At 37.1% G+C, this 23,453-nt stretch overlaps 1 protein-coding gene and 1 long non-coding RNA gene across 2 annotated transcripts; both read left to right on the plus strand.

Moving 5' to 3' along the window:
* Nucleotides 1-1,592: 1,592 nt before the first annotated feature.
* Nucleotides 1,593-4,439, plus strand: LOC122140679. The gene is made up of 4 exons (XR_006157272.1): nucleotides 1,593-1,902; nucleotides 3,362-3,436; nucleotides 4,211-4,246; nucleotides 4,347-4,439. It is a non-coding gene; the product is annotated as an uncharacterized LOC122140679 (long non-coding RNA).
* Nucleotides 4,440-5,356: 917 nt separating this feature from the next.
* On the plus strand, nucleotides 5,357-22,773 carry col9a2 (procollagen, type IX, alpha 2). The gene is made up of 27 exons (XM_042745487.1): nucleotides 5,357-5,396; nucleotides 5,588-5,611; nucleotides 5,973-6,026; nucleotides 6,234-6,287; nucleotides 6,640-6,690; nucleotides 7,990-8,046; nucleotides 8,651-8,704; nucleotides 11,770-11,801; nucleotides 11,893-11,902; nucleotides 11,995-12,048; nucleotides 14,191-14,244; nucleotides 14,328-14,381; nucleotides 14,477-14,530; nucleotides 14,620-14,673; nucleotides 14,959-15,012; nucleotides 15,498-15,542; nucleotides 15,665-15,741; nucleotides 15,926-15,992; nucleotides 16,734-16,805; nucleotides 17,198-17,233; nucleotides 17,344-17,388; nucleotides 17,480-17,512; nucleotides 18,761-18,907; nucleotides 19,840-19,894; nucleotides 22,070-22,258; nucleotides 22,354-22,431; nucleotides 22,514-22,773. The coding sequence occupies exons 4-27, from the start codon at nucleotides 6,240-6,242 to the stop codon at nucleotides 22,717-22,719; spliced, it is 1,626 nt and encodes a 541-aa protein (XP_042601421.1). The 5' UTR covers nucleotides 5,357-5,396; nucleotides 5,588-5,611; nucleotides 5,973-6,026; nucleotides 6,234-6,239; the 3' UTR covers nucleotides 22,720-22,773.
* Nucleotides 22,774-23,453: the final 680 nt, after the last annotated feature.

The following is a 23,453-nucleotide window of genomic DNA, read 5'->3' on the forward strand; positions in this document are numbered from 1 at the left end:
TTCCGCTAATCTTACCAGGAAGAGGAAAAGGCATTGAAGCACTGCTCATATCAAAACAACACCATATTCCTCGCTGTACATTCGTTGGTCCTTGACACCCAACTTTTTACACCCGCAGTATCAGAGACACATATCGAGCACACTTGAGTATCGTTATTATTCTCGCTTAGTCACAGCACTGCCTCTGTTGTGCCTGCTTCCGGTCGCCAGACATGTGCTGTTTAAAAACATTCAGTGTGTGAAAGATCGCACAACTAAATCCAGCATCTGATAGACAGTTGCGGTCGTGATGTTCGCTGTTCAAGCAGGTCAATTACAACCCTTTTGTGTAATTTCTAGAATTTGGGAAATTGCACCACCCTGCGGGGAAAAACGACACTGCGGACACCCGTGGAAATATTCACATTCATGTTCTTGTTCGTGTTGTCACGCAGGCAAGATGTTTAGGATCATTTCTTAGTAGCTAACTAAAGGTTTTGAGTCAAAAGTGAAATTACTCGAAGATTTTTTTTTAACTTTCAGTGGTTTTGTTTTGCTTTCAACACTTGAAATGATTTTTAGTGTTTACATTTAGTTTAAAAGCCAATTATAGATTATTTAAGGGCAGATCTCACTGTCACAGCTCATTCCATATTAGTGTTGTTATCTTTAACAAAAACTACAGCTAAACACTAGTAAAAACTTTTTTTTTTTTAATTGAAATAAAATACAATAGAAATATAAAATTAGATAAGATTAGAAATGCTGCTATGGTGACTAAATGAAAAAAGAAGTCTACTTTCAAGTTACAAAAAACAAACAGAATCTAAAAAATTACAAAAACATACAGTACAACAAAATTACTAATATTTAAACTATCATTAAAATAAATGAATAAAAACAATTAAAATTAACATTAAAAACTAACACTAATTTAAAATATCAATAAATACTATGTTAGTATATCAGTGATACTAAAATAACACACAAAATGTCATGTGTTTGACCTGTAATATAAACATACTGTATATTTATTTTAGATTTTATTATTATTATTATTATTATTTTTTTTTTTATTTTTTTAATAAATCCACCCCCAGAAATATTCGCTATAAAAAGTGTGACAAATCTTGCCTATAATGTTTACAACTGACAAAATTATGTTGATTTTGGACATTTTCTTGTCATTAGACTTACCACTGCTAGTATGCCAGTTGGGAACTGATTTTACACATTCATTAAACATCACAAAACTAAATAAAGTATTTAAAAAAATTGCCTTTAGTTCAGCTGGTTTAACAAAATATCTAAAAATACCTAGGAAAAGTTGCTTGTGTTGTACATTTTGTGGCTGCATGTCTAAACTTCCTAATGCAGATCTGAGTATCTGTTTATATAGCCTCAGAAACAAACTGACCGTACACTAAGTCAACGACTGGATGTTCAGCATACATATTTAACAATCAGTTGAGGTATTCAGTAATGGGGGCGTGAGAAACTGTGTCCAGTTAGCTTTCTAGAGCTCTGCTGGATGCATGGACAATCATCAGAAGTCTCCGCCTCCTGCGCGTGTGATGGCTTCTCAGGTCTGTCCGGTCATCAGTGCATGGGCTCTCTGAGCTCCCTAAGTTCTCAGGGGCTGGCTGTTGGGCTGGGTTACACCTCTCTCATTCCTCCCCTCAGGTCCCTGCCACTGTGTTTTTCTTCCCTGTCCTAGGCAACACACACTCTCACATACACACACCTTTCTTTTCCCTGGATCCACCATCCTGGGCTGAGAAGCCAGGAGAGAGGGTGGCAAGGTTTGGAGGAACCGCTGGGACAACTGGTTTTTGAATAGCAATTCTTCACAATGGATAGATTCTTCATCATCTTCAGAAGCCTGGTTCTGTTCAGGCACTCTGCTTGGCCTTATCACAAGTGGTGAGTCTGGCTGCGGTTATCTACTTTTTCTTGATGCTGGATGATCTTGAGAATGAGATCATGCATCTTGGAGAACATTTTATGGATTGAGATGTGATTCACTGTGGATTGGACTGGATTGCCAGTCAAAATGCCAACAGATAAAGTTCATTTTGATGAAATTTGTGTAATTGGTTCATTAGTTTGGTAGATTACCTGCATGTTGGAGACTTTTGATCTTCAAAGTTGCAAGGCTCTTGAGTTTTTTGATCTTCTGGAAGTTTATCCAAGTGGATTATATTGCTTTCTACAGCGTGCAGATACAAGAGGCCTGGTATTTAGCAAAATACTATTCATTCAGTCATAACTATCGATTCATAAAGAAAAAACAAACAATTTAATTAAATGAAATAAATAAAAAAAAGAAAACATTCTGAATAAAATATGAAGCTGAAAGTGAACATGAGACAGATAAACAGAGAGAGGAGAAGGTAGAAAAGAGAGACTACAAAGAGGCCATTGAAAATACACTGCAGCCAGAAGCTGCTATTCAAACAGACAGAACCTGAAACTGCTCTTAGCAGAATAACACATAATTGTCACATTTAGAAGGACCACCTCAGCCCAATGCTTGCATGCAGCTCATATGAATAAAATGCAATAGATTAAATGAATGTGCATTCATTTTGAGTCAAGCACCTTATCAAGTAATGCACTGAAAAAAGATGTATTTTTTTATGCTGATGGGGGAGGGTCTGTGTAAACATTCCCAGCCTCTCTTTTCCCACCCCGGATACCTAAATTGAACAGCCTCTGATTTTATTTATTTTTTTTATCATAAACCTTGTTCTGTCTATCATATTTAAGCATGTAAACATGTCTGAGGCAGTGTTGTTATCCTTAACTAAAACTAATAAAAGTCTTTTTGAGTAATTGACCTTAAACAAAAAGAAATGTGGCCTAAGCAACTAAGACTAACGGCCTAGGCGAAAACAAAAAAGTAAAAATTACTAAAACTTAAAAAATCACATAAACAAGTTAGCATGCTAAAAAACCGAAACACAAAAAAAGCTTTATTATAAACAAAAAAAAAATAATACAATTTTTATTTCACAACAAACACTAACAATATTATTATAAATAATAGTAAAATAATACTAGTTTGATGTCACAACAAGCATTATCAAACAATATAGGCTGTATTTGTTTGTTTATTATCCACACTTAGACTTGCATGCCAGAGGAATTCACCTAATTTTGTAAATTGCCAGAAATGATTACAATAACAATATGAATAAAAAAAATAACAACACAAATTAAATTAATTCTTAACATAGCATTTTAGAATAAACTGCATACATTTGGCTAGTTATGTGGAGGTTAAATATAGAAGGCTGTTTAGAAGCATCTGTCCGTGTATTTCAATAAACAGTCTTTAGTTAGGATTAAACTGAAACTGTATTAATGTGTTTTATTTTAGACCGGTCCACCCGGAGCTCAGGGCCCCCCTGGTCCCCCTGGCCCCGCTGGAACTCCCGGCGCTGACGGCATTGATGTGAGTACTGGGGCCGCCTGGCTGCACCACAGGTCGAGCTGGTACAAAGACAGTCATTGTGCACCTTGTTTCATGAGCCCTGTATTCATCTTCACTACCAAAATCTTGCCAACAGAGGGCGCAAGAAATAAAAATAATCACACAAAAAGGTTCTGTTAGAGGTTGAATCTTTCCCATACTGAGAGATAGCTACTAGATGTTGGTTATTTGATACAGTTGTGGCCCAGGCTGGATTCAGCATAAAGACACCCAGACTGATCCATTGCATAGCAAAAAGAGAAACAGGATCCCCCATGTTCCTCCATAAGCTCTATTATTCCAAGATATTTAGATTTTATAGACATAAATAGTATACATAATAAATATACACATTACACAAAAAAATTCTAACAAAAAAAAAAAAATAATTTAAATCCGATTAATTGTATTAATCGTTTGACAGCACTACTCAAAATACTGTAAATCTGACCTTATAAAGAGGTCAGGGTGGAGAAGAAGCTTGTTTGCTGGTGGAGTTATAGGTATCATTTTTTACATTTTATTTTTACATATTTCTTTGAAATAATAATAGCATATACAGTAGACCTATGATAACATGCTACATTTAGCAGAGGCCATGAGAATTTGAGGTTATGTTTAGCAAGTTCGTGATATACTGTACTGTATTTTATTCTATTTTATTTTGCTGTTAGTGATTTGTCCCCATACTTTATTTTGGCACTTTCTGCTCTCTCGCAGTTCTCATTGCTCATGTTTTTTTCTCTGATTTTACAGGGTGAAAAGGGTCCTCCTGGACCTCTTGGACCAGCAGTAAGTAGTAACCACAGCTGATATTTATATATTTACACTACCATTCAAAAGTCATACTCAAATAACTGAGAGTGTTTGTCATGTGTGAACCACTTTACAGGGTCAAAAGGGAGAGCCAGGTGAGCCTGGTCCTGATGGATCTCCAGGGGAGGATGGAATTGATGTAAGTGACACCTACAATTAATGAATTACAGTTATGGACTTTCATGAGGTTATAGATCAGTCGTAATTTAGTTGGGGTGAAAAAACGATTTCTTCCTAAGATTGCCATTTGGAGGTGAATAATTATGTACATTTCAGCATCCTCAAGTTCTCATTTAATTAAAAACAAAGCACAACTTGAGCTAAATCTCATTTTGAATAATTATATTTGTTTTATAATAAAAAATGGCATTTGAAATCATGTTCTGGTGAAGGTTATTCACACCTCCACTCTGAAGTGCTGGCATGAGAATGAGAAAGGCTTTCTCAGTCACATGCTAGGAAGCAAACATTCCTAATTGGATTTTCTGGTTAATCTGCTCTGGAATGCCAATCCCTGTTTTTTTTTCTCCCACTAAATTGTGAATCTGAGGAACTATGTATTTTTAAAATGTTTTGGTACTGAATGAGAATATGCACATGGATCTTCACATATTACTGTGAATGTTCTGCTTATAAATGACCTGCTTAACTCTTCGCATCACCTTAGAAATGATCCAGTGAATGATTCCATATAAATAATTATTGCCTGAGTATTATTCAGAAGGTTTGTTTTTTTCTGTCTCCAGGTTATAATTGCCCCCAAGGTAAACATGGACCAAAGTTCAGGGAATATATATATATATATACATAAAATAATATTTTCTTTTCTTTAAGGATGCAGAGTGCACACGTATATTCATGCGGATCATCATTTGGCCAACAAACCTACATAACATGTAGTAATGTTTAACAAATGATAATAGAGGACAACAACCAAAAACAATATTTGAATAACAGGAATATCATGTATGCATATTGAGAATATTATGAATAACATATAATCTTTTCAGTCATTGTTATTCTAAAATAAGAATGTATGAAGAATGGAATGCATCTAATGCTTCACATTATGTTTTATTGATTTTCACAGGGTCAGCCAGGGCCAGGTGGATCACCAGGGCGACCTGTAAGTATAAAAAATATGTAAGGAATTTGTTGAACCAAAAATAATGGTGTTAGACCACCACAACAGGTGATGTTGTAGTACAAAAATAGTAAAATATGAGTATTTCTAAAGATGCAATATACTGTATTCCAGTAATAATGGACTACATTCAAGATCTTTTGCTAATAATTTTTTTTTATTTTTACCTTCAGGGACCTGGACTGCCTGGACTTCCTGTAAGTAACCCAGTTCATAATCTATTTTACTTCCTTAATTTGCTTCCTTTGCCTTTCCTTCCTATTTTACTTCTTTTATTTAAGGCCCAAGTACTGATGGCTGGGTATATAAAACCAAATTGATTTGTTTTTCTCCCATGCCGTTTCAATGAGAATGATTGCTGCTCTTTATCTGTTTGCTTAAAAACATTTTGCATGTACTAAAGGCTTTTGCAGAGCAAGCCTTACAAAACCTTGTGAATCCTTATGGGATCTTAGCCCACTGAGGTTTTGTCTGTTCTTAGATACGACAGCATACCCTTATTAGTGTATTAGAGTAATAAACAAGTATCTCATTTCACTGTTCATTATCTCATTACAGGGAGCAGCAGGCACCATTGGGCTTCCTGGACAAATTGGGCCTACTGGGCAAAAGGTGGGTATCACTCAAATACATCCTCATAACAACATGACATTATATAAATCTTTCATGGTTAAGAATGCTGTTCATACTTACTAGCTAAGACTGTGGTTTTGAATATTATTAATTGTAAAAAATGGCAGAATTTCACTCAGCAAACCAATGTAATTAAAAGGATCACTAAACTGATGCCTCCTTGCACTCAAACCTCTCATCCCATAGGGTGACATGGGAAGTCCTGGAGCTCCAGGATTACCCGGACCTCCAGGAAAGCCAGTAAGTCACAGAATGTTTCATTTACTTCACTTTGAAATGAAGTCTTCTCAAGTCAAACCACAAAATGCAATTCCATACATAAAACTTCATTTTCTGATAAAATACAATTTACCGAACAGTATAAAATGACATCTCATCTCATAACTACTGCAATTCCGAGCATACATTTTATTTCATTTTCTGCTTTATTTCATTTTATTTGAAGGCATCCATTTGGGATCTGCTTTAGAACTGTATTACTCCATAATACATAATATCTCCAAACATAGTTTTTTCTTTTTCTTTCCAGGCACCTGCATTTATATAATCTTTCTCAGTTTTCCTTATCTCATTTTTTTTGTGTCATTTTCAGGGTCCACCAGGAAAGTTTTTGGGTCTAGAGGAAGGCAGTGCTGACTTCCAGGTAAGGTGATAGTTTCACTTCCAAACCATGATGTGCAACAGCTGAATTCAAAAGAAAAGAAAAGAAAAGAAAAGAAAAGAAAAGAAAAGAAAAGAAAAGAAAAGAAAACCCACATTAGCTAGCTTGAAAAAGAATTATAGCATTTAAATTCATGCAAAAAAATAAATAAATAGTATTTGGAGGTACAATTTTATAAGGGAATAAATCATCTGCACGTAATCAAACAGCAGAATTGTAAAAATTTGCAAACTGTAGGACTACCAAATAAAACTATTGAAAATAACTTCTTAATGCATTTAATTGGTCTTTTTCTTCGCTTGTTATTTTTTCCCAGTAAAAATATATTTACAAAAATCCTTGAAATCCCTCAAATCTTCTTTTTTCCAGTAAAAACATATAAACATCCTTAAAATAAGATACATTTACTTATGAATGTGTTAAGTTGATAATAAAAATCCTTAAAATAATATGATGCATTTACTTCTGAATATGATAGGATGATAATATTTCTATGTATTTTAATATTTAATATTTGTAGTATTTTTCCCTGACAAAAAGGGGAGAAAAATTCTTAAACTTTTTTTAGTCATAAAGTAAAAAACACAATATACAGTATAATAAGTTTGGATTAAGTTTGAAAATATTATATATATATATATATATATATATATATATATATATATATATATAATATATATATATATATATATATATATATATATATATATAAAATTATTCATCTTAAATATATCTTTCTTTTTGGCTTTCTTCTTATATTTGCCCTCTCAGCCCTTCTCTGTATTTGGTTTCACTCAGAGTTTGCCCTGTTAGACAGCCCTTCTCTGTATTTGGTTTCTCTCAGAGTTTGCCCTGTTAGACCTTACACACACCTTATTGATCTCAGTGTTCATAGATTTTCCTAATGAGCTTCATTAAATGGGTGCCATCAAAGGCTTCTGCCCATTAGCACCTCTCTGGATCAAGAAGCAGAGCGGGTCCCAGGGCTGTGATCTGCAGCCAGCCTTCCAGGAGTCTGCTCAGCACTGAGGGATCACATGGCAGACTGGCTGACTGCTTCTCCTCCGGCCTGTAGCGCCAAGCTGGAGCCCTGTTCTGTCTGGATCAATCCTTATCATCCATTTACTGTAATTAGAGGGCTGGTGGTCTGTAAAAAAAAAAAAAAAAAAAAAAATCCAAGGACTTTTTCATTCAGCTAAATAGATCTGACAGAGATTGTTTAGCCTGTGTGATGTGGAATGTTACACTTTTTTAATCCGATGTTGCTGATGTGTGTTCTAGTGTCCAACCAACTGTCCACCTGGGCCGAAAGGTCCTCAGGGCCTACATGGAGTAAAGGTCAGTAATTTAACATTTTATACTTTTCTCAAATTTCTTTGTTGTGAATTAAAGCGACTCAAGCCTTTGGTTAAAGGGCATTTCAAAGGCCTGCAACCACTTTCCCCATGACTGCATTAACAAAATAGGCCAAAAAAAAAAAAAGATTAAAATGTTACTTAAAGGGACACTCCACCCCAAAATGAAAATTTAGTCATTAATCACTTACCCCCATGTCGTTCCAAACCCGTAAAAGCTTAGTTCGTCTTCGGAAAGCAGTTTAAGATATTTTCTGGACCTTGACAGTGTAACTTACTTGGCAGTCTATGGGAGAGTCACAGGCCTCACGGTTTTCATCCAAAATATCTTAAATTGTGTTCCGAAGACGAACGCTTTTACGGGTTTGGAACGACATGGGGGTAAGTGATTAATGACAAAAATTTTATTTTGGGGTGGAATATCCCTTTAAGCAAGTCCTTCCATTATGACTTTTAAGTCATAATCCATTAAGTGTTTTGCTTCATATTTGTGTACATGAAATGATGGATTAACCAATCAGCATTTCTAAAACATTTTACAAAATGGCAGAATTGAATGAATCATCATGTCATTATGTTTTTCACAGGGACATAAAGGTCGTGCTGGGGTATTGGGAGATCCAGGAAGTATCGGAAAAGTGGTATGTTTTTCTTTATGATTTCTTTATGATTTTATGATTTATTTATGTTTGTAATAATAATAATAATAATAATAATAATAATTACACTTTACAATAATATTCCACTTTTTTTAATATTGCTTAACTACACTAGCTAACATGAACTAACAATATGCTTCCAATGCATTAATCCTAATGTAATTTTAACATTAACTAATACATTATTAATAACAAAAGTTGTATTAGTTAATATTACTTAATGAACCTAAGCTAGCATAAACAAACAATGAAAATGTATAGTTTTATTAAATAACATTAACAAAGTTTAAGAAATACTGTAACAAACAAAATGCTTATTGTTGGTTATTATTAGTCACTACATTAACTGATGATAACGAATGGAGCCTTATTATAAATTGTTACCACAACATTATTATTATTATTATTGTTATTAATAATGATAATGATAATTATACAGTATTATATAAATAAAAAAATGTTCATTTGAACATTTTTTTGTTATTTTGTTGGCCTGATTTCATACTAAACATTGTGATTGTTCTGTTCATGTAATAGCCATGCACGGAGAATGTATCAGTTACATGTGTAACCCTCGTTCCGTGAAAGAGGGAACAGAGATGTCACGTCGGGACTGATGAATGGGAATCTCGCCACAGAGACCAATCCACTTCGAGTGTAACTAAACGAGCCAGTGGACATTGGCATGCGGAATTTGTATCTGGCTGCCACAACCCGCATAGTGGGTATAAGAGGCAGCAGGTGCACCGCATTCATTCATGTTTTCGCTGAAGAGCCGAGCCTACTTGGAAGAGGCACACTGCGGAGTCACCTCCTCCCAGAGGAGGTTGAGTGACATTTACTCATGTGGAGTAACCCAAAAGAGTCCTATTGCATATGGAAGTCTCTGAGATGGCTCAGGCTGCATCATCTAGAGACGGCAGAGCGTCTCATAGGCCAAGGTGATGGCATCCACTATCCAGTGGGCCATCCTCTGCCTGGAAACAGCTTTCCTCTTCTGCTGTTCTCGGTAACAGACAAAGAGCTGCTCTGAAGTCCTAAAGCTCTGAATTCTATCCACGTACTGTCACAGTGCACGTACAGGACAGAGCAAAGCTAGGGCTGGGTCTGCCTCCTCCAGGGGCAGCTCTTGCAGTTTAACCACCTGGTGCCTGAATAGAGTAGTAGGAACCTTGGGCACATAGCCGGGCCGGGGTTTCCGGCCCAAACTCAAGGCACAATTCATTGACTGAAAATGCCTGCAGGTCCCCCACCCTCTTGATCGAGGCAAATACAGTCAGGAGTAGGGTTTTGATGGAGAGAAACTTCAACTCAACTGACACCAAAGGCTCGAAGGGACCAGTTTGTAGGGCTGTCGCAAGGAGCATAAGTTTCTGGGATCCAGGTCCTGTTGGGGCAATATGGAGCCACTAACAGGACCTGCTCCTCGTCCTCCCTGATCTTGCACAGCGTCTGTGCGAGTAGGCTCACTGTGTGCCAGTGCATCCGTGCTGAGCGTTGCCTCGGTTAGGGAGTAGAACCACTGGCAGTGGGTGGTTTCTGGAGATGCAAACAGGTACTCCTGAGCAACTTCAAACTGTCTCCAGATCAGCTGAACCACCTGGAGGTGGAGTCTCAACTCCCCGGGCGGGGTCTGGTTGTGAAGTGTAACACTCACCTGATCCCTCCTCATGTGAGGGGGAACGCAGGGCCCCGGCATGAGGCTTGTAACAGCCTAGTGTGTGATGGCATGAAGCGGGGTCTTGAGGTTCACAGCACCTACCTGGTTCCACGAATGGGCAGAGGGAGTGCTCTTGGGCAACCCACTGCTGCCCACTGGAAAAAGAGGAGGAGTTTCCTTAGCATGCTTAATGCCCAGACACATGAGGCAGTGATCGTGACTGTCCTAAGGGGTGCCAGGTAACGCACAGGTGATAAGACATCTTTAAAAAGACGTGATCACCCGTGTTGCTCTTTTAGGGATTGCTCTTTTAATGCTGAAGCATGCAGGGGAGCTGGCCACCACACACTCCTGGTGTGGCTGTCTCCATGCTGGATGATTCCCGCGAGACCGTGACCACTGCTGCTGTCTGCCGTAATGCCCACACTTGCATTCTACAATCACTTGAAGAGAAGAGCAGTAGTGATGCACCACCGCTTGGCTCCGAAGCAAAAAGATAAATGAATGTGGTGCACCTGCTGCCTCTTATACCCGCGCTGCGGGGTGTGGCAGCCAGATGCGAATTCCACATGCCAATGTCCAATATCTCATTTAGTTGCACTTGAAGTGGATTGGTCTCGCGATATTCCCATTAGTCGGTCCCGACGTGATGTTGAGAGTGACCAACTGAAAGGGAATTAAATGGTGTGTACACTGTGTAACCACAGAGGGGCGCATGTGAGCACCTTTCTAAATGATAAAATGACATGAAATGTGTCCCTTTACAGCTTTAAAACTTCATTAATCGCATATCATAGTGTGTGACATGCAGAGAACAACAAACATACTGATTGGTTGATAAGGTTAAATAAACAATGTATAATACATATCATCCATATAATTCCCCCAGTATCCCAACCACCCAACACAAAACACAGCGTCAACAGCAGAGCAGGATTATGTGTTAATGAAGCCCCTCAAGGCACATAACTGCCTCTAATCTGAGTGTGAGTCACAGACAGAACACATTGACCCAGATGAAAGGAAAAAGGGGGCCGGCAGGTACTGAGAAGCTACTGCACTGTGAATTAATCAGACTTAATGAGCCCCACAAGGACATTAGAATGGACCACAGGGACAGAGCGGATTTACCCATGATGCAGAGCATGACTGTCCAAGCTCAAGTTATAAATCTTTGGGAGGTGTTGACTTTAATATTGATTATCAAATTCAGAACTCACATATCTGAAGTGCATAACCAAAATAGCCATATATATTAAATATAATAGAAAAATTAAATTAAAAAATACATCAAAATGAAAAACCACATAACATCCCAAAATAAAAGGAGACAAAATTTTTCTTTAGAATAGAAGTATCTGTTTCATCCTTGTATTCTCATCCTTAGGGTGTAAAGGGTGAAGTGGGCCCCCCCCATTAACAAATAAAACCATGCCCTCCATTAACTTATTCAATTCTATAATTTTTGGATTTGACCTATTTTATATAACTAAACCTCTGTTTACCACAGCCACATAAAGGTAAGTAATTGTAGCAGTACCTTTTATGAAGGTCCTATAGGAGAGCACCTGTGGAATAAAATATCTGCTTCTCTCTACCACAATTACTTTAGGGTCCACAGGGTCTGAGAGGGTATCCAGGAATGGTGGGGCCCAAAGGCGAGACGGTGAGTCATAGTTTCCAAAATTTTCAATTCAATTCAAGTTTATTTGTATAGCACTTTTTACGATACAAATCATTACAAAGCAACTTTACAGAAAATTAAGTTTCTACAATATTTAGTAATAGCTTATCAATGGTGACTGTCAGTTCATGTGCATATGGCAGAAATGTTCAGAAAAATCAATAAAAAGACGTAAACAAACAGACGATTAACACTATTAACAGCAATTATGCAATCAAACTTATAGCAAAATGTGGTAGTTCTGTATGTTGTCTCTGGGTTAGCATCATCTGAGGTCCTCTGAGAGGTTGGCATCATCTCTTCTCAGGTGTTCTGGATCCAGACTGGAGCTTGTGTAAATCCTAGTTACCACGGGATGTAAATCCCGTGGCAAAACAGAGAAACAAATAGTGGTTACATAATGGTTACATAATGGTTACATCATTCAGTTGTACCATTTTAACCCAAGCTAAAGAATAATAATGCACATTTGATCAGATATAACTGCAGTCCAAAATTATGAGATGCATTATTTGAATGCTTGGCCAAAGAGGTGTGTTTTTAATCTAGATTTAAACAGAGAGAGTGTGTCTGAGCCCCGAACATTATCAGGAAGGCTATTCCAGAGTTTGGGAGCCAAATGCGAAAAAGCTCTTCCTCCTTTAGTGGACTTTGCTATCCTAGGTACTATCAAAAGTCCAGCGTTTTGTGACCTTAGGGAGCATGATGGGTTGTAGCGTGGTAGAAGACTAGTTAGGTAAGCAGGAGCTAAGCCATTAAGGGCCTTATAAGTAAGTAATAATATTTTGTAACTGATACGGAACTTAATAGGTAGCCAGTGCAGAGACTGTAGTATTGGGGTAATATGATCATATTTTCTTGACCTGGTAAGGACTCTAGCCGCTGCATTTTGGACTACCTGTAGCTTCTTTATTGAGGATGCAGGACAACCACCTAGCAGTGCATTACAATAGTCCAGTCTAGAGGTCATGAATGCATGAACTAGCTTTTCTGCATCAGGAATAGGTAACATGTTTCATAGCTTGGCAATGTTTCTAAGATGGAAGAATGCTGTTTTTGTAACATGGGAAAATATGATTTTCAAAAGACAAGTTACTGTCTAATATAACACCCAGATTCTTTACAGTAGAGGAAGTAACAGTACATCCGTCTAGTTGCAAATTGTAATCTACGAGATTCTGTGTAATGTTTTCTGGTCCAATAAGTAATATCTCTGTCTTATCTGAATTTAATAGGAGAAAATTATTGGTCATCCAATCTTTTACATTTTTAACACACTCTGTTAGATTAGATAATTTAGAAGTTTCACCTGGTCTTGTTGAGATATATAGTTGAGTATCATCAGCACAACAGCGGAAACTAATCCCGTATTTTCTAATGATATTACCAAGGGGCAACATGTATATTGAAAATAGCAGAGGACCTAGGACAGATCCTTGTGGCACTCCATATTACTCGTTATCTTTTTATGGATACCCTAAATATGATTTTGACTGTTCTGAGGAAATATATAAAGGGATAAAGAGTAAGTGACAGCAGTTTTGCTACTGTTAATTGAAACTAAAACTGTTTTTTTTTTTTAATATGCTGTAATAAAATAAAATATAAATGTTACATGGAAAACTTACATAAAGAAAAACTTAATTAGAAATGTAACTGAAATAAAATAAGTTTAAGATAATTGCATAATACCACAGTATATAAATAATAATAACAAAATAACTCAGGGGAACAGTCGATCTGTTGCAGGGTTGCAGGGTTGAAGACATGACTATAAATAATATACATTTAGCATATCTGTAACTGAGACTGGGCAGTTATGGTCCATTAAATCTGTGGCTAATTTTATTACACAGTCTTTGTGTGTGAGATGAGACAATAATTTTGCCAGGCAGATTTATATATATGTGCATATATCTTATTTTAGCTTCCCCACAGAATTGTGCGTATGAGTTGATTTACATGTATTTTATTATATTCTGAAAAAAAACCCATTGGAACATAAACAAACATTGCACAACTTCAATTGCATTTGTAGGACAGCAAATCTCCACAGACTGAATTTTTATAACTTTGTTTTACAATCTATAAAAACTTAAAAGTGATTCACAACCTCTGTGACAGGGACCACGTGGTTATAAAGGGATTTCAGGACCGATCGGCATCCCTGGACGCCCTGTGAGTCTGCAAGTCGTGTTTGAATACATTTCATTTTCATAACCTAAAAAACCTAAAAATGATAATCTCACTGTGCATTGCAGGGTGAAGAGGGACCCCAAGGACCACCTGGAGAGCCTGGTGACAAAGGCGACATGGTAAGTATTAGTAATATAATTCACATCTATTCATCCCATCATTAATTTGTCCTTCTACATGTTAATTTATCAAACTTTTGCTGTTATTCTTGTAGGGAGAGCGTGGAGTACGAGGGCCTCAGGGAGTGGTCGGTAAGAAGGGAGAGAACGTAAGTTAAAAACTAGCTAATTTAAATGCAATTTAAAATACGTCTCCTAAATTTATGCCCTTAATCTTGTGATTAATGTTCATTGTCAGGGTCTTCCAGGAATTGATGGAAAAGATGGTACTCCTGGCATCCCAGGAATAAAGGTATGGATGGCTCTTTTCAAGCTCTTAAATCAATTCCCACAGCAGCCATCATTATTCAAGGAGACACATGGCATATGTAAAGTATAATGCACACTCAGACAGAGTGAGCAAGTCTTCTTTCATCCTGAAGGGCTTTATTTTATCAATGTCAATGACTGGTTAACTGTTCATGATCCTGCTTATTATACACCCAATTACTAATTTTATATATGTATATATATATATATATATATATATATATATATATATATATAATTTATTAATAATGTCTTGTACTGTTTTTAGGGAGCTACAGGACAAAATGGAAGACCTGGAGCCCCTGGTCCTCAGGGAGACGCTGTAAGTAGAATTTCATATTTCATTATTCTTTTCATATCATACTGTATACACAGTAATTGTCAGCATTAGATGTGCAAGGAACCCTTTCCCATCTTCCTCACATCCGTCCATTGTGTTCCCCTTGTTAAATGAGGGTGATTAAAGATAAAAAAGTAAAAGTTTAGAGTATTTTCTGCCTACAGTCCCAGTGTGACATTCTTGCCCTGACTATTTTGGAGCCTAAACCACCTTGAAATTGCTTCTGCTATTAACAATTCATCATCATCAAACATGACTCTCCTGGTGACTTGGGGTAATGGAGCATGCTGGTTATGATACAAAACATCACAACGTACCTGCGCAAGCCATAATACAGGCACCCTCACTAACAGGATGAGTTATTGCAGCCTTCACAAGATATCAACACAGAGCAGACCACAAAATTCAAATTCTTCACGGAGTAATTTTATTTTAATTTTCTTCATGTAATTCTTCATATTTTTTAGGGTTTGCCTGGTATGCCTGGAGCCAAGGGTCAAATTGGAGATAAGGTGAGATCATGCAGTTATTTTATGAATGCGGAACCATAGTTTTTGGATGTCTGTTGATATTATACTTTCCATAAGTGCTTCATTCTGCCCTTTCAACAATTTATTTGTTCTTTTGAGTTTAGGGTGAGACAGGACCCCGAGGCTTGATGGGAATGCAAGGTCTTCCAGGACCTCAAGTATGTCACATCATTCAAGGACAGTTTTATACATAATCCAAAAGCTTTTTCTGGCTTCTCATTATGTCACCTATACCCTCATCTACAACCTGTACCTCCAATTGAAGCAGTCACAGAACCAAACCCAAGACCAAATCCCAATTTACAAACCAATTCACAAACATTAAATTAACATTAAAGGTAATTCTCTTTTATTAAATTTTCACTTCATGTCCAACAGGGTGACAGGGGTGAAAGAGGACCAGTTGGGCCTCCTGGTATTGTTGGCTTGCCTGTAAGTTTCTTTATTATTTTTTCAGACATTTATTTTTAGATATTTATTTTTCTGATGTAATCAGGGTTCCCAGGGTTAAAGAAACCCTGGAAATATTGGGTAATTGTTCAAATATATTTCAACAAAAACTACAAACAAACACTAATAGAAAAAAAAAAAAAAACTGTTGAAAATATACATTTCAAAAACATTGATATCAAAGAAATTGCCTTTTGTGAGTTTATAGAATGTATCTATAATATTAATCATAATAATAAAACTGAAAGTCATCATTATAAATAATGACTTTATATACCAATTATATTTTATATAATGCATTAATAAAGTATTTTAATGTATTAATTATGCCTTGTAATGCACCTTATAATGCACTTGTATGATCCCCTGAATAAGTGCAACCACAGTAATACATTATTATACTTATCTATTTATGATTACACCTTTAAAAAAAAAAAACACTTATCCAATCAACACACACAAACAAAGTATTGAAAAACTGTTGAGAATTAACTTCTTAGAAAAATATGGGACACACACACGCACGCACACACACACTGTACACACACACACATACACACACACACACACACACACACACACACACACACACACACACACACACATATATATATATATATATATATATATATATATATATATGTCTGTTGTACCTGCAGGGCAGTAAGGGAGAGAGGGGTCTATTTCAATCCTTCACTTCACTCATCTTTGTTGTACCTGCAGGGCAGTAAGGGAGAGAGGGGACCCATGGGCGTCCCAGGTGCTCAGGGTCTAACTGGAACTAAGGGTGAAAAGGTTTGTGACCATATAAACAGTAATTAACGGTAAATGAACTATCTTCCCGCTTAAACTGACAGAGTGATGAGGTTTGAACACATGGGGGCAGTCTTCACTCATGATTGGACTCTTTTCACTAGAGGACATCTATGCACTTAGATAATTCATGTCCATATTTCCAAATAATACCCCTCAATTCAGTATGAAATATAATCTTATGGACACTTTAATGTTTGTTGTCCTTTAATCTACAATATCCTTGCCGTTTAATACATTGAATATTGGCAGTGATTTAATGTGCTCGGAGAGTTTACGGTAAAATAAGATATTACCAGCAATAAATTCCCTTCGCCTCACCCATTAGGGCTGACACTGAGAAATATCTGATGTACAATTGCATCTCCTTGCAGGGATTCCAAGGCAAAGTGGGATCAAAGGGAGACGTTGTGAGTACATCCTCAGATAAATACATATACGTATTTATGGAGTGAAATAGAAAAGATAAAAGATAACGACTGAAGGTGACATTGATGGATCTCACCTGCCTCTTTCACAGGGTGATCCTGGTGTAGAGGGACTGGCTGGGGAGAAAGGAGAGAAGGTAAATAAGGCTGTAGTTGGATACATGTATTTAATAGATTGGTTCCAGAGGACTTCTGTTCATCTTAAAATTGCGTCTCTCCATCTAACAGGGACAATCTGGCGAGCCCGGACCTAAGGGACAGGTAAGGACAGCTTGAAGAACACAGATACTGCTAGGTGAAACACATAATTTAGTAAGATCCAGCTTTTGTAATTGGTTTACAATGGTGAAGGACATGACACAAGTGAACTATGTCAGCTTTGTATTTTAAAATAATTTATGTCATCCCAGTGTTATGAGCACATTTAAATATGCCCTCTGACATGTTATCTTTTGCCCAAACCAATGGTGTGAGATAGAGATTAGGGTAGGGATACTTTTTTTTTTTCCTACAAATGAAAGACCATGAACAGGGCATGTTTGCAGCACTGTTATTGTTAACTAAAATTACATTTTAAATGATTAAAAATCATGTTTGTTAACTGAAATAAATAAAATATAAATTGTACATAAAAACTTAAACTTACTAAAAAAAAAGAAAAAGAAAGAAAGAAAATATGGAACTTCCTTAAATAAAATGAACTGAAATAAAATAAGTTGACACCCTGAAATAAAATAAGTTGGCTGTCTGAAATAAAATAAGTAAAAATACTAAAATTAAAACTAAAACTGAAATAAATATAAATGAAATCTAAATAGAAATGTTAAACTAATAAAAATGTCAAAGCACATAAAAATGACTAATACGTACTGTAAACTATATATAAGCTTATTTAAAATATTAATGAATATAGTCAATAATAAAATTATTAATTAAATATTAAATAAAACTTTATTAAGTATATTAACAGAAACAGCATATCGATCATGCTAAAATAACCCTGGTTTGTGGGGCATGTTATGGAAACCTGTTTGGAAACAATCATCAATATGAGGTTGCTCAAACTTATTATTCCTCTGGCCAATATTCTGGCATGCAACAAGGTATGTGCTACGAGACTAATGATTTTCTCTTGGCTGACTATAAAATGTGCAAAAACAATTATTTTAGTTATTCATAATAATTATTGGTAACACTTTAGTATAGGGACCAATTCTCACTATTAAATAGTATTATTAGCATGTCTTTTATTAACATATTGGCTGTTTATTAGTACTTAAAAAAGCACATACTCTGCATGACAATATTCTACATCCCTAATCCTACCTAATACCTAAACTTAACATATTTACATTATTTTTGCTATTCTATTTGTACCACTAGTGGTAAGGAAATTACATAGTTTACCTTTAACATAATGCTTGTTTCATCTTCAGCATCATCCCATGAAACAACCAATAGTGAACATTCCAGTTTCATTTCATTAATTACTGCCTCCTCTATCAACAGCAAGGTGTGACTGGTGACCCAGGGCACAACGGCCCTACCGGAGATCCCGGTAAACCAGGAGACCAGGGTCCTCCAGGCTTACCTGGTCCACGTGGCCTACATGGAGAAAGAGGAGTTCCAGGGATGCGAGGAATACAAGGACCACCTGTTAGTGTTAAAACAGCATCAACAATCCCCAATAATCATCACAGAATTCCCAACCTACATTCCCCAACGAACAATTCTGTTTACCAGAGAGCAGCATTTTTGCCTCCAATACAACAAAGCCAAAGTTGCACAAGCCAGACAGGTTGCAGTAGCATGTAGTGCTCAGCACAATAGAAAAACACTTGCAGAAAATAATATCAACTCTTAGTGGTGAGGAAGATTGACTTTCTCTTTCACACTTTTAAAGGCATAGTTCACCCGAAAATGAAATCATTTAGTTTCCATCATGTTGTCCCAAATTCAAATGGAGATGTTTAGCTTCCCATCCTGCTCTTTTCCCTATAATAAACAGCTGTGGTCACTATTGACTTTCATTATATGTGACCCTGGACCTCATAAGTCGCACAGGTATATTTGTAGCAATAGCCAAAATAATTATAAATTTTAATTTTATGCCAAAAATCATTAGGATATTAAATAAAGATCATGTTCCATGCAGACTTTTTGCTAATTTCTTACTGTAAATATATCAAAACTTAATTTTTGATTAGTAATATGCATTGCTAAGAACTTCATTTGAACAACTTTAAAGGCAATTTTCTCAATATTTAGATTTTTTTGCACCCTAAGATTCCAGATTTTCAAACAGTTGTATCTGGGCCAAATATTGTCCTATCCTAACAAAACATACATCAATGGGAAGCTTATTTATTTAGCTTACAGATGAAGTATACATCTCTGGTTTTGTGATCCAGGGTCACATTTGGAAAAGAGGAGCTTGGGCATTTTTCTAAATAACTTTTTTTGTGTCCTACACAAGAAAGAAAGTCAAACAGGTTTGGAATGAGAATAAATGATGACAAGATGTTATTTTTTTTTTGGATGGGAATTGGCGAAGAGTGTTTTCCTCATTCTTATGATTATGTTTTCAGGGTCGTGATGCTACAGATCAACACATCACTGACGTGGTCCTGAAGATGCTTCAAGGTGAGTAACAATCATTGTTCTTTCTGTAAACGGCTGCGATCCAAATCGGCTGCAATTAGTGTGTCAGGAAGAGGACATTTGAAATCTATTAATCGGCTTTTCATCTGCTGAAATGTATTAACATGCATCATCACTTCTCAGGGACAGCTTTCCTGCCAAACACTGCGGACTGTGTAGTCTGCAGCTATTTATCTGCTGTTCAGAATTGACTTCCACACAGTTCTGTTTTCTCTGGGATTGTCGGTCTCTGCTCTCTGTCCTTCTATTTTGCAAAAGAGAGATGACCGGAACCGTCCCGTGATAACCTCCGCTGGCTCCCACCATTTCACAATGTAATCCCTCAGCCTTTCAGCCTGCGACTGCAAACATACCTTCACTTATACATACCCACACACTCACCTGAACCGAGGGGAAGCATTCCTCTCTCGTTCCCCATTGGAAAATAGATTAGATGTGGAGATTTGGTCACTGTGACACCTTAAAAACTGGTCAACAGATGAATGTCCACCTCTGGATTGTCATCTTAATAATATTTATCCAATGTTGCAGGACACCCGGTGAGATGTGACTGTGTGCTAAGCTAAGGTTCAACACTATTTGCAGGCATTCTTTTCGGGGGTTGGCCACCTCCATCACACATTTTTGTATTCCACTGTGCTGCTCTTTCACTGCTGTTCTATGTAAACATGAGCTAGATGGATGTGTTTGACCTCTGAGATCACGTTTAACCTCTTTTGCAGTTACTGTGCATAAGGAGCTGTTCACACAGAATACGTTTTTTCATTCCACTCTTCTACTTTCCCGTTGTTTTTCTATGTAAACAGGCTAGACAGACATGTTTGACTGTTGAGCTCATGGGCCTCAATTATAAAATATTGCACAGAAACCATCCTAAATTTGATCTTATGATAATCTCTCAAATATGCGTAAGTGTGATTCATAGAATGAACGTATGCACAGAAAACGCACGTACACCTCTCTTTGAGATGTGAAATCTATGAATCGCAAATGATCTTGAACTTGCGTGCAACTGAATGGTTTCAGCTTTCTGCCTCGACTCCCAATGAATGTCATTAACATGTAAAAGATCGCCAGTCATCATCCAAATCTTTTAATTTAGAACACCGATCTGCAAGAACAGCTTACATTTCCAAAAATCTGCAGTACTCTGACAAGAAAAAGTGTGTACGTCTGCTCAGTCACTGACGTGATGCTATAAAGGCAGTTTTTACCAATATGAGCATTGGCGTGGATTTTGATCACAGATCAAATCTGTTCTTATGCACACTTTATAAATGAGGCCCCATGTCTTTCGCAACATCTTCAACTTTTAGATCAACTTTTAAAAAACATGTTTCAAGGGCCTGCATTTTTCCCCCATTTCACTGCCAATGTCTTACATTTTTTAAAGCAAATGCATGTCATGTGTGAATGGCCCTCAATGCAGCATTCTAAGCTCAAGTTAAAAGAACTCACATTTTTACTTTGATTGTTTTTCTGTTTAAACATGCAATAGATGGATATATTTGACTGCTGTGCTTGAGCCTCGCTCTTATGCAGCTTCTTTCAAATGAGGAGCTTCACACCGAAAGCGTTTTTCCATTCCATTGTACTACTTTTCTGTTGTTTTTCTATGTAAACACGTGCCAGATAAATGTTTCATCGTTGCTCTCATGTCTCGAGCATGACATCGCATTATAAAAACACGCCACTCAAGTTAAAATAATTTTAAATTTAAAAAAGTCCTTGAGTTTTCCCCCAGTTTCTAGTCTCTAGACCTTGCATTTTTTTTTTTAATTCCACTGCCCTGCATCTCAAGTTTTTTTTTATTTTACAGAGCTTCTTTTCAATAGTTTTTCTATTTAAGTTTGTGATAAATTGACATGTTTGACTGCTCCGCTCATGTCTTTTTCAGTATTGCACAAGACATGGCATTCTAAAAATGGATCTTGCAAGTTAAAAGAGCATACATTAAAAAATAAATAAATATATAATGTGTCCGTGCTTTTGCAGCATCTTGCGGACATGATGTTCTAAAAACACAGCATTCATTTTAAAAGAAGTTCATCCTTAAAAGCTTTTTTTTTTTTATTCCACCATCCTGTGTTTTTAGACACAAAACATGTTCTGCGTGAATGACCAACTCATCTGAACCTAATCATTTACTTCTGACAGAGAAGTTAGCAGCATTAGCGGTGAGCTCCAAGAGAGCCGTACTGGGTGGAGCAGGTGTGATGGGACCTCCAGGTCCTCCAGGACCACCTGGACCTCCAGGACCTCAGGGTCCTCATGGACTGCCAGGCGGCCGTGGCATTCCTGGCTTAATTGGGGGCCCAGGCCAGATAGGAAACACTGGTCTTAAAGGTTAAAAACCTTCTAAATATAGATGCTGCTCTTGAAAAAATATTGTCTGTCAGCCTCATTACTTTAAACATCATCCCCCTGTTTCCATTTTGCAGGAAAGAGGGGTGCAAAGGGAGAGAGAGGAGATCCTGGCAGACCACATCCAGGCCAACCGGGACCGCCTGGACTGCCAGGTAAGTTCAAAGTCCACCTGTATAGTCCGAGTTGTCCAAAGGCAAACTGGTTTACTCAGCAGCCCATCCTGTTTTCTCACAGGTCCTCCAGGTCTTGACGGTGTCGCTCGTGACGGTAGGCCAGGCGAGCGAGGACCACAGGGTGCAGCGGGTGAGCCAGGCCGTCCTGGAAAAGCTGGTCATCCCGGTCTTCCTGGATTTTGTGAAGCAGCTGCATGTTTAGCAGCATCCGCCTACACTTCTCCCAGATTACAAGAGGCAGGAACAGTAAAGGGCCCATCCACTTAAAGCAAGGAAGAACATCTGGGAGAGAAAGAAATAGTCAGAAAGAAAGAAAGAAAGGGGGAGAAGCATGGAAAGAGGAGCACACAGGCCTTCTCTTCAATGGACACATTGTGAGGGGGGAGGGAGCAGCTGCTGCTTGATATTGTGAACTTTCTGTATGTATTAGGATTGTTTATATATGATTTGACATCTAGGGAAAGGAAGTGTTAAGTTGGCAATGTCAGCCGCTGCTGCTCTGTCCAACCTCACAGTACAGAGAGATGTGAGAACATTGCTAGTGACATCACTGATGACATCATCATCATGCGCCCTGGACTAGAAGAACTATGTGAATGACATTCAAACAAAGGTGCTATATTCCATTAAAAAACACTATAATTTTTTATGAATCTGATCCAAACTCCTAAAAGATAAAGGATGATGGTGAGATTTTTCCATGCCAGGAAATTCCCCTATAATTGAACCAATAAAAAGTATTCAAAGCTACTTTATTAATAGATTCATATACCTTGTGCTTCAGTGAACATCTTCCCCGGCTCGAGCTGATACCTCATGTATACATTATGTCCCTGTTTGTATTGTGACTGTCTCCGCCATGAAGCAATGCCTTTGATCTGCTCTTCTAGGTGAGAAGGTGACATGCTCCCATTAACTTTATCCTCGATTCCATGCTGTAAATCTTTGTAAATCTGTATTAATTTTGTATGGACAAGTTGGGTTTAGAATATAAAACAGAT

The sequence above is a fragment of the Cyprinus carpio genome, chromosome B19 (assembly GCF_018340385.1).
Source record: "Cyprinus carpio isolate SPL01 chromosome B19, ASM1834038v1, whole genome shotgun sequence".
In the NCBI taxonomy this organism is placed as follows: domain Eukaryota; kingdom Metazoa; phylum Chordata; class Actinopteri; order Cypriniformes; family Cyprinidae; genus Cyprinus; species Cyprinus carpio.

Excerpts from the sequence above, each read along its gene's own strand:
- col9a2 (XM_042745487.1), top strand. The coding sequence starts at position 6,240 with ATGGGAAGTCCTGGAGCTCCAGGATTACCCGGACCTCCAGGAAAGCCA. Across the intron at positions 8,047-8,650 it reads AGGGCCTACATGGAGTAAAG|GGACATAAAGGTCGTGCTGG; the intron begins GTCAGTAATTTA and ends TGTTTTTCACAG. Across the intron at positions 15,013-15,497 it reads CTGGTCCTCAGGGAGACGCT|GGTTTGCCTGGTATGCCTGG; the intron begins GTAAGTAGAATT and ends CATATTTTTTAG.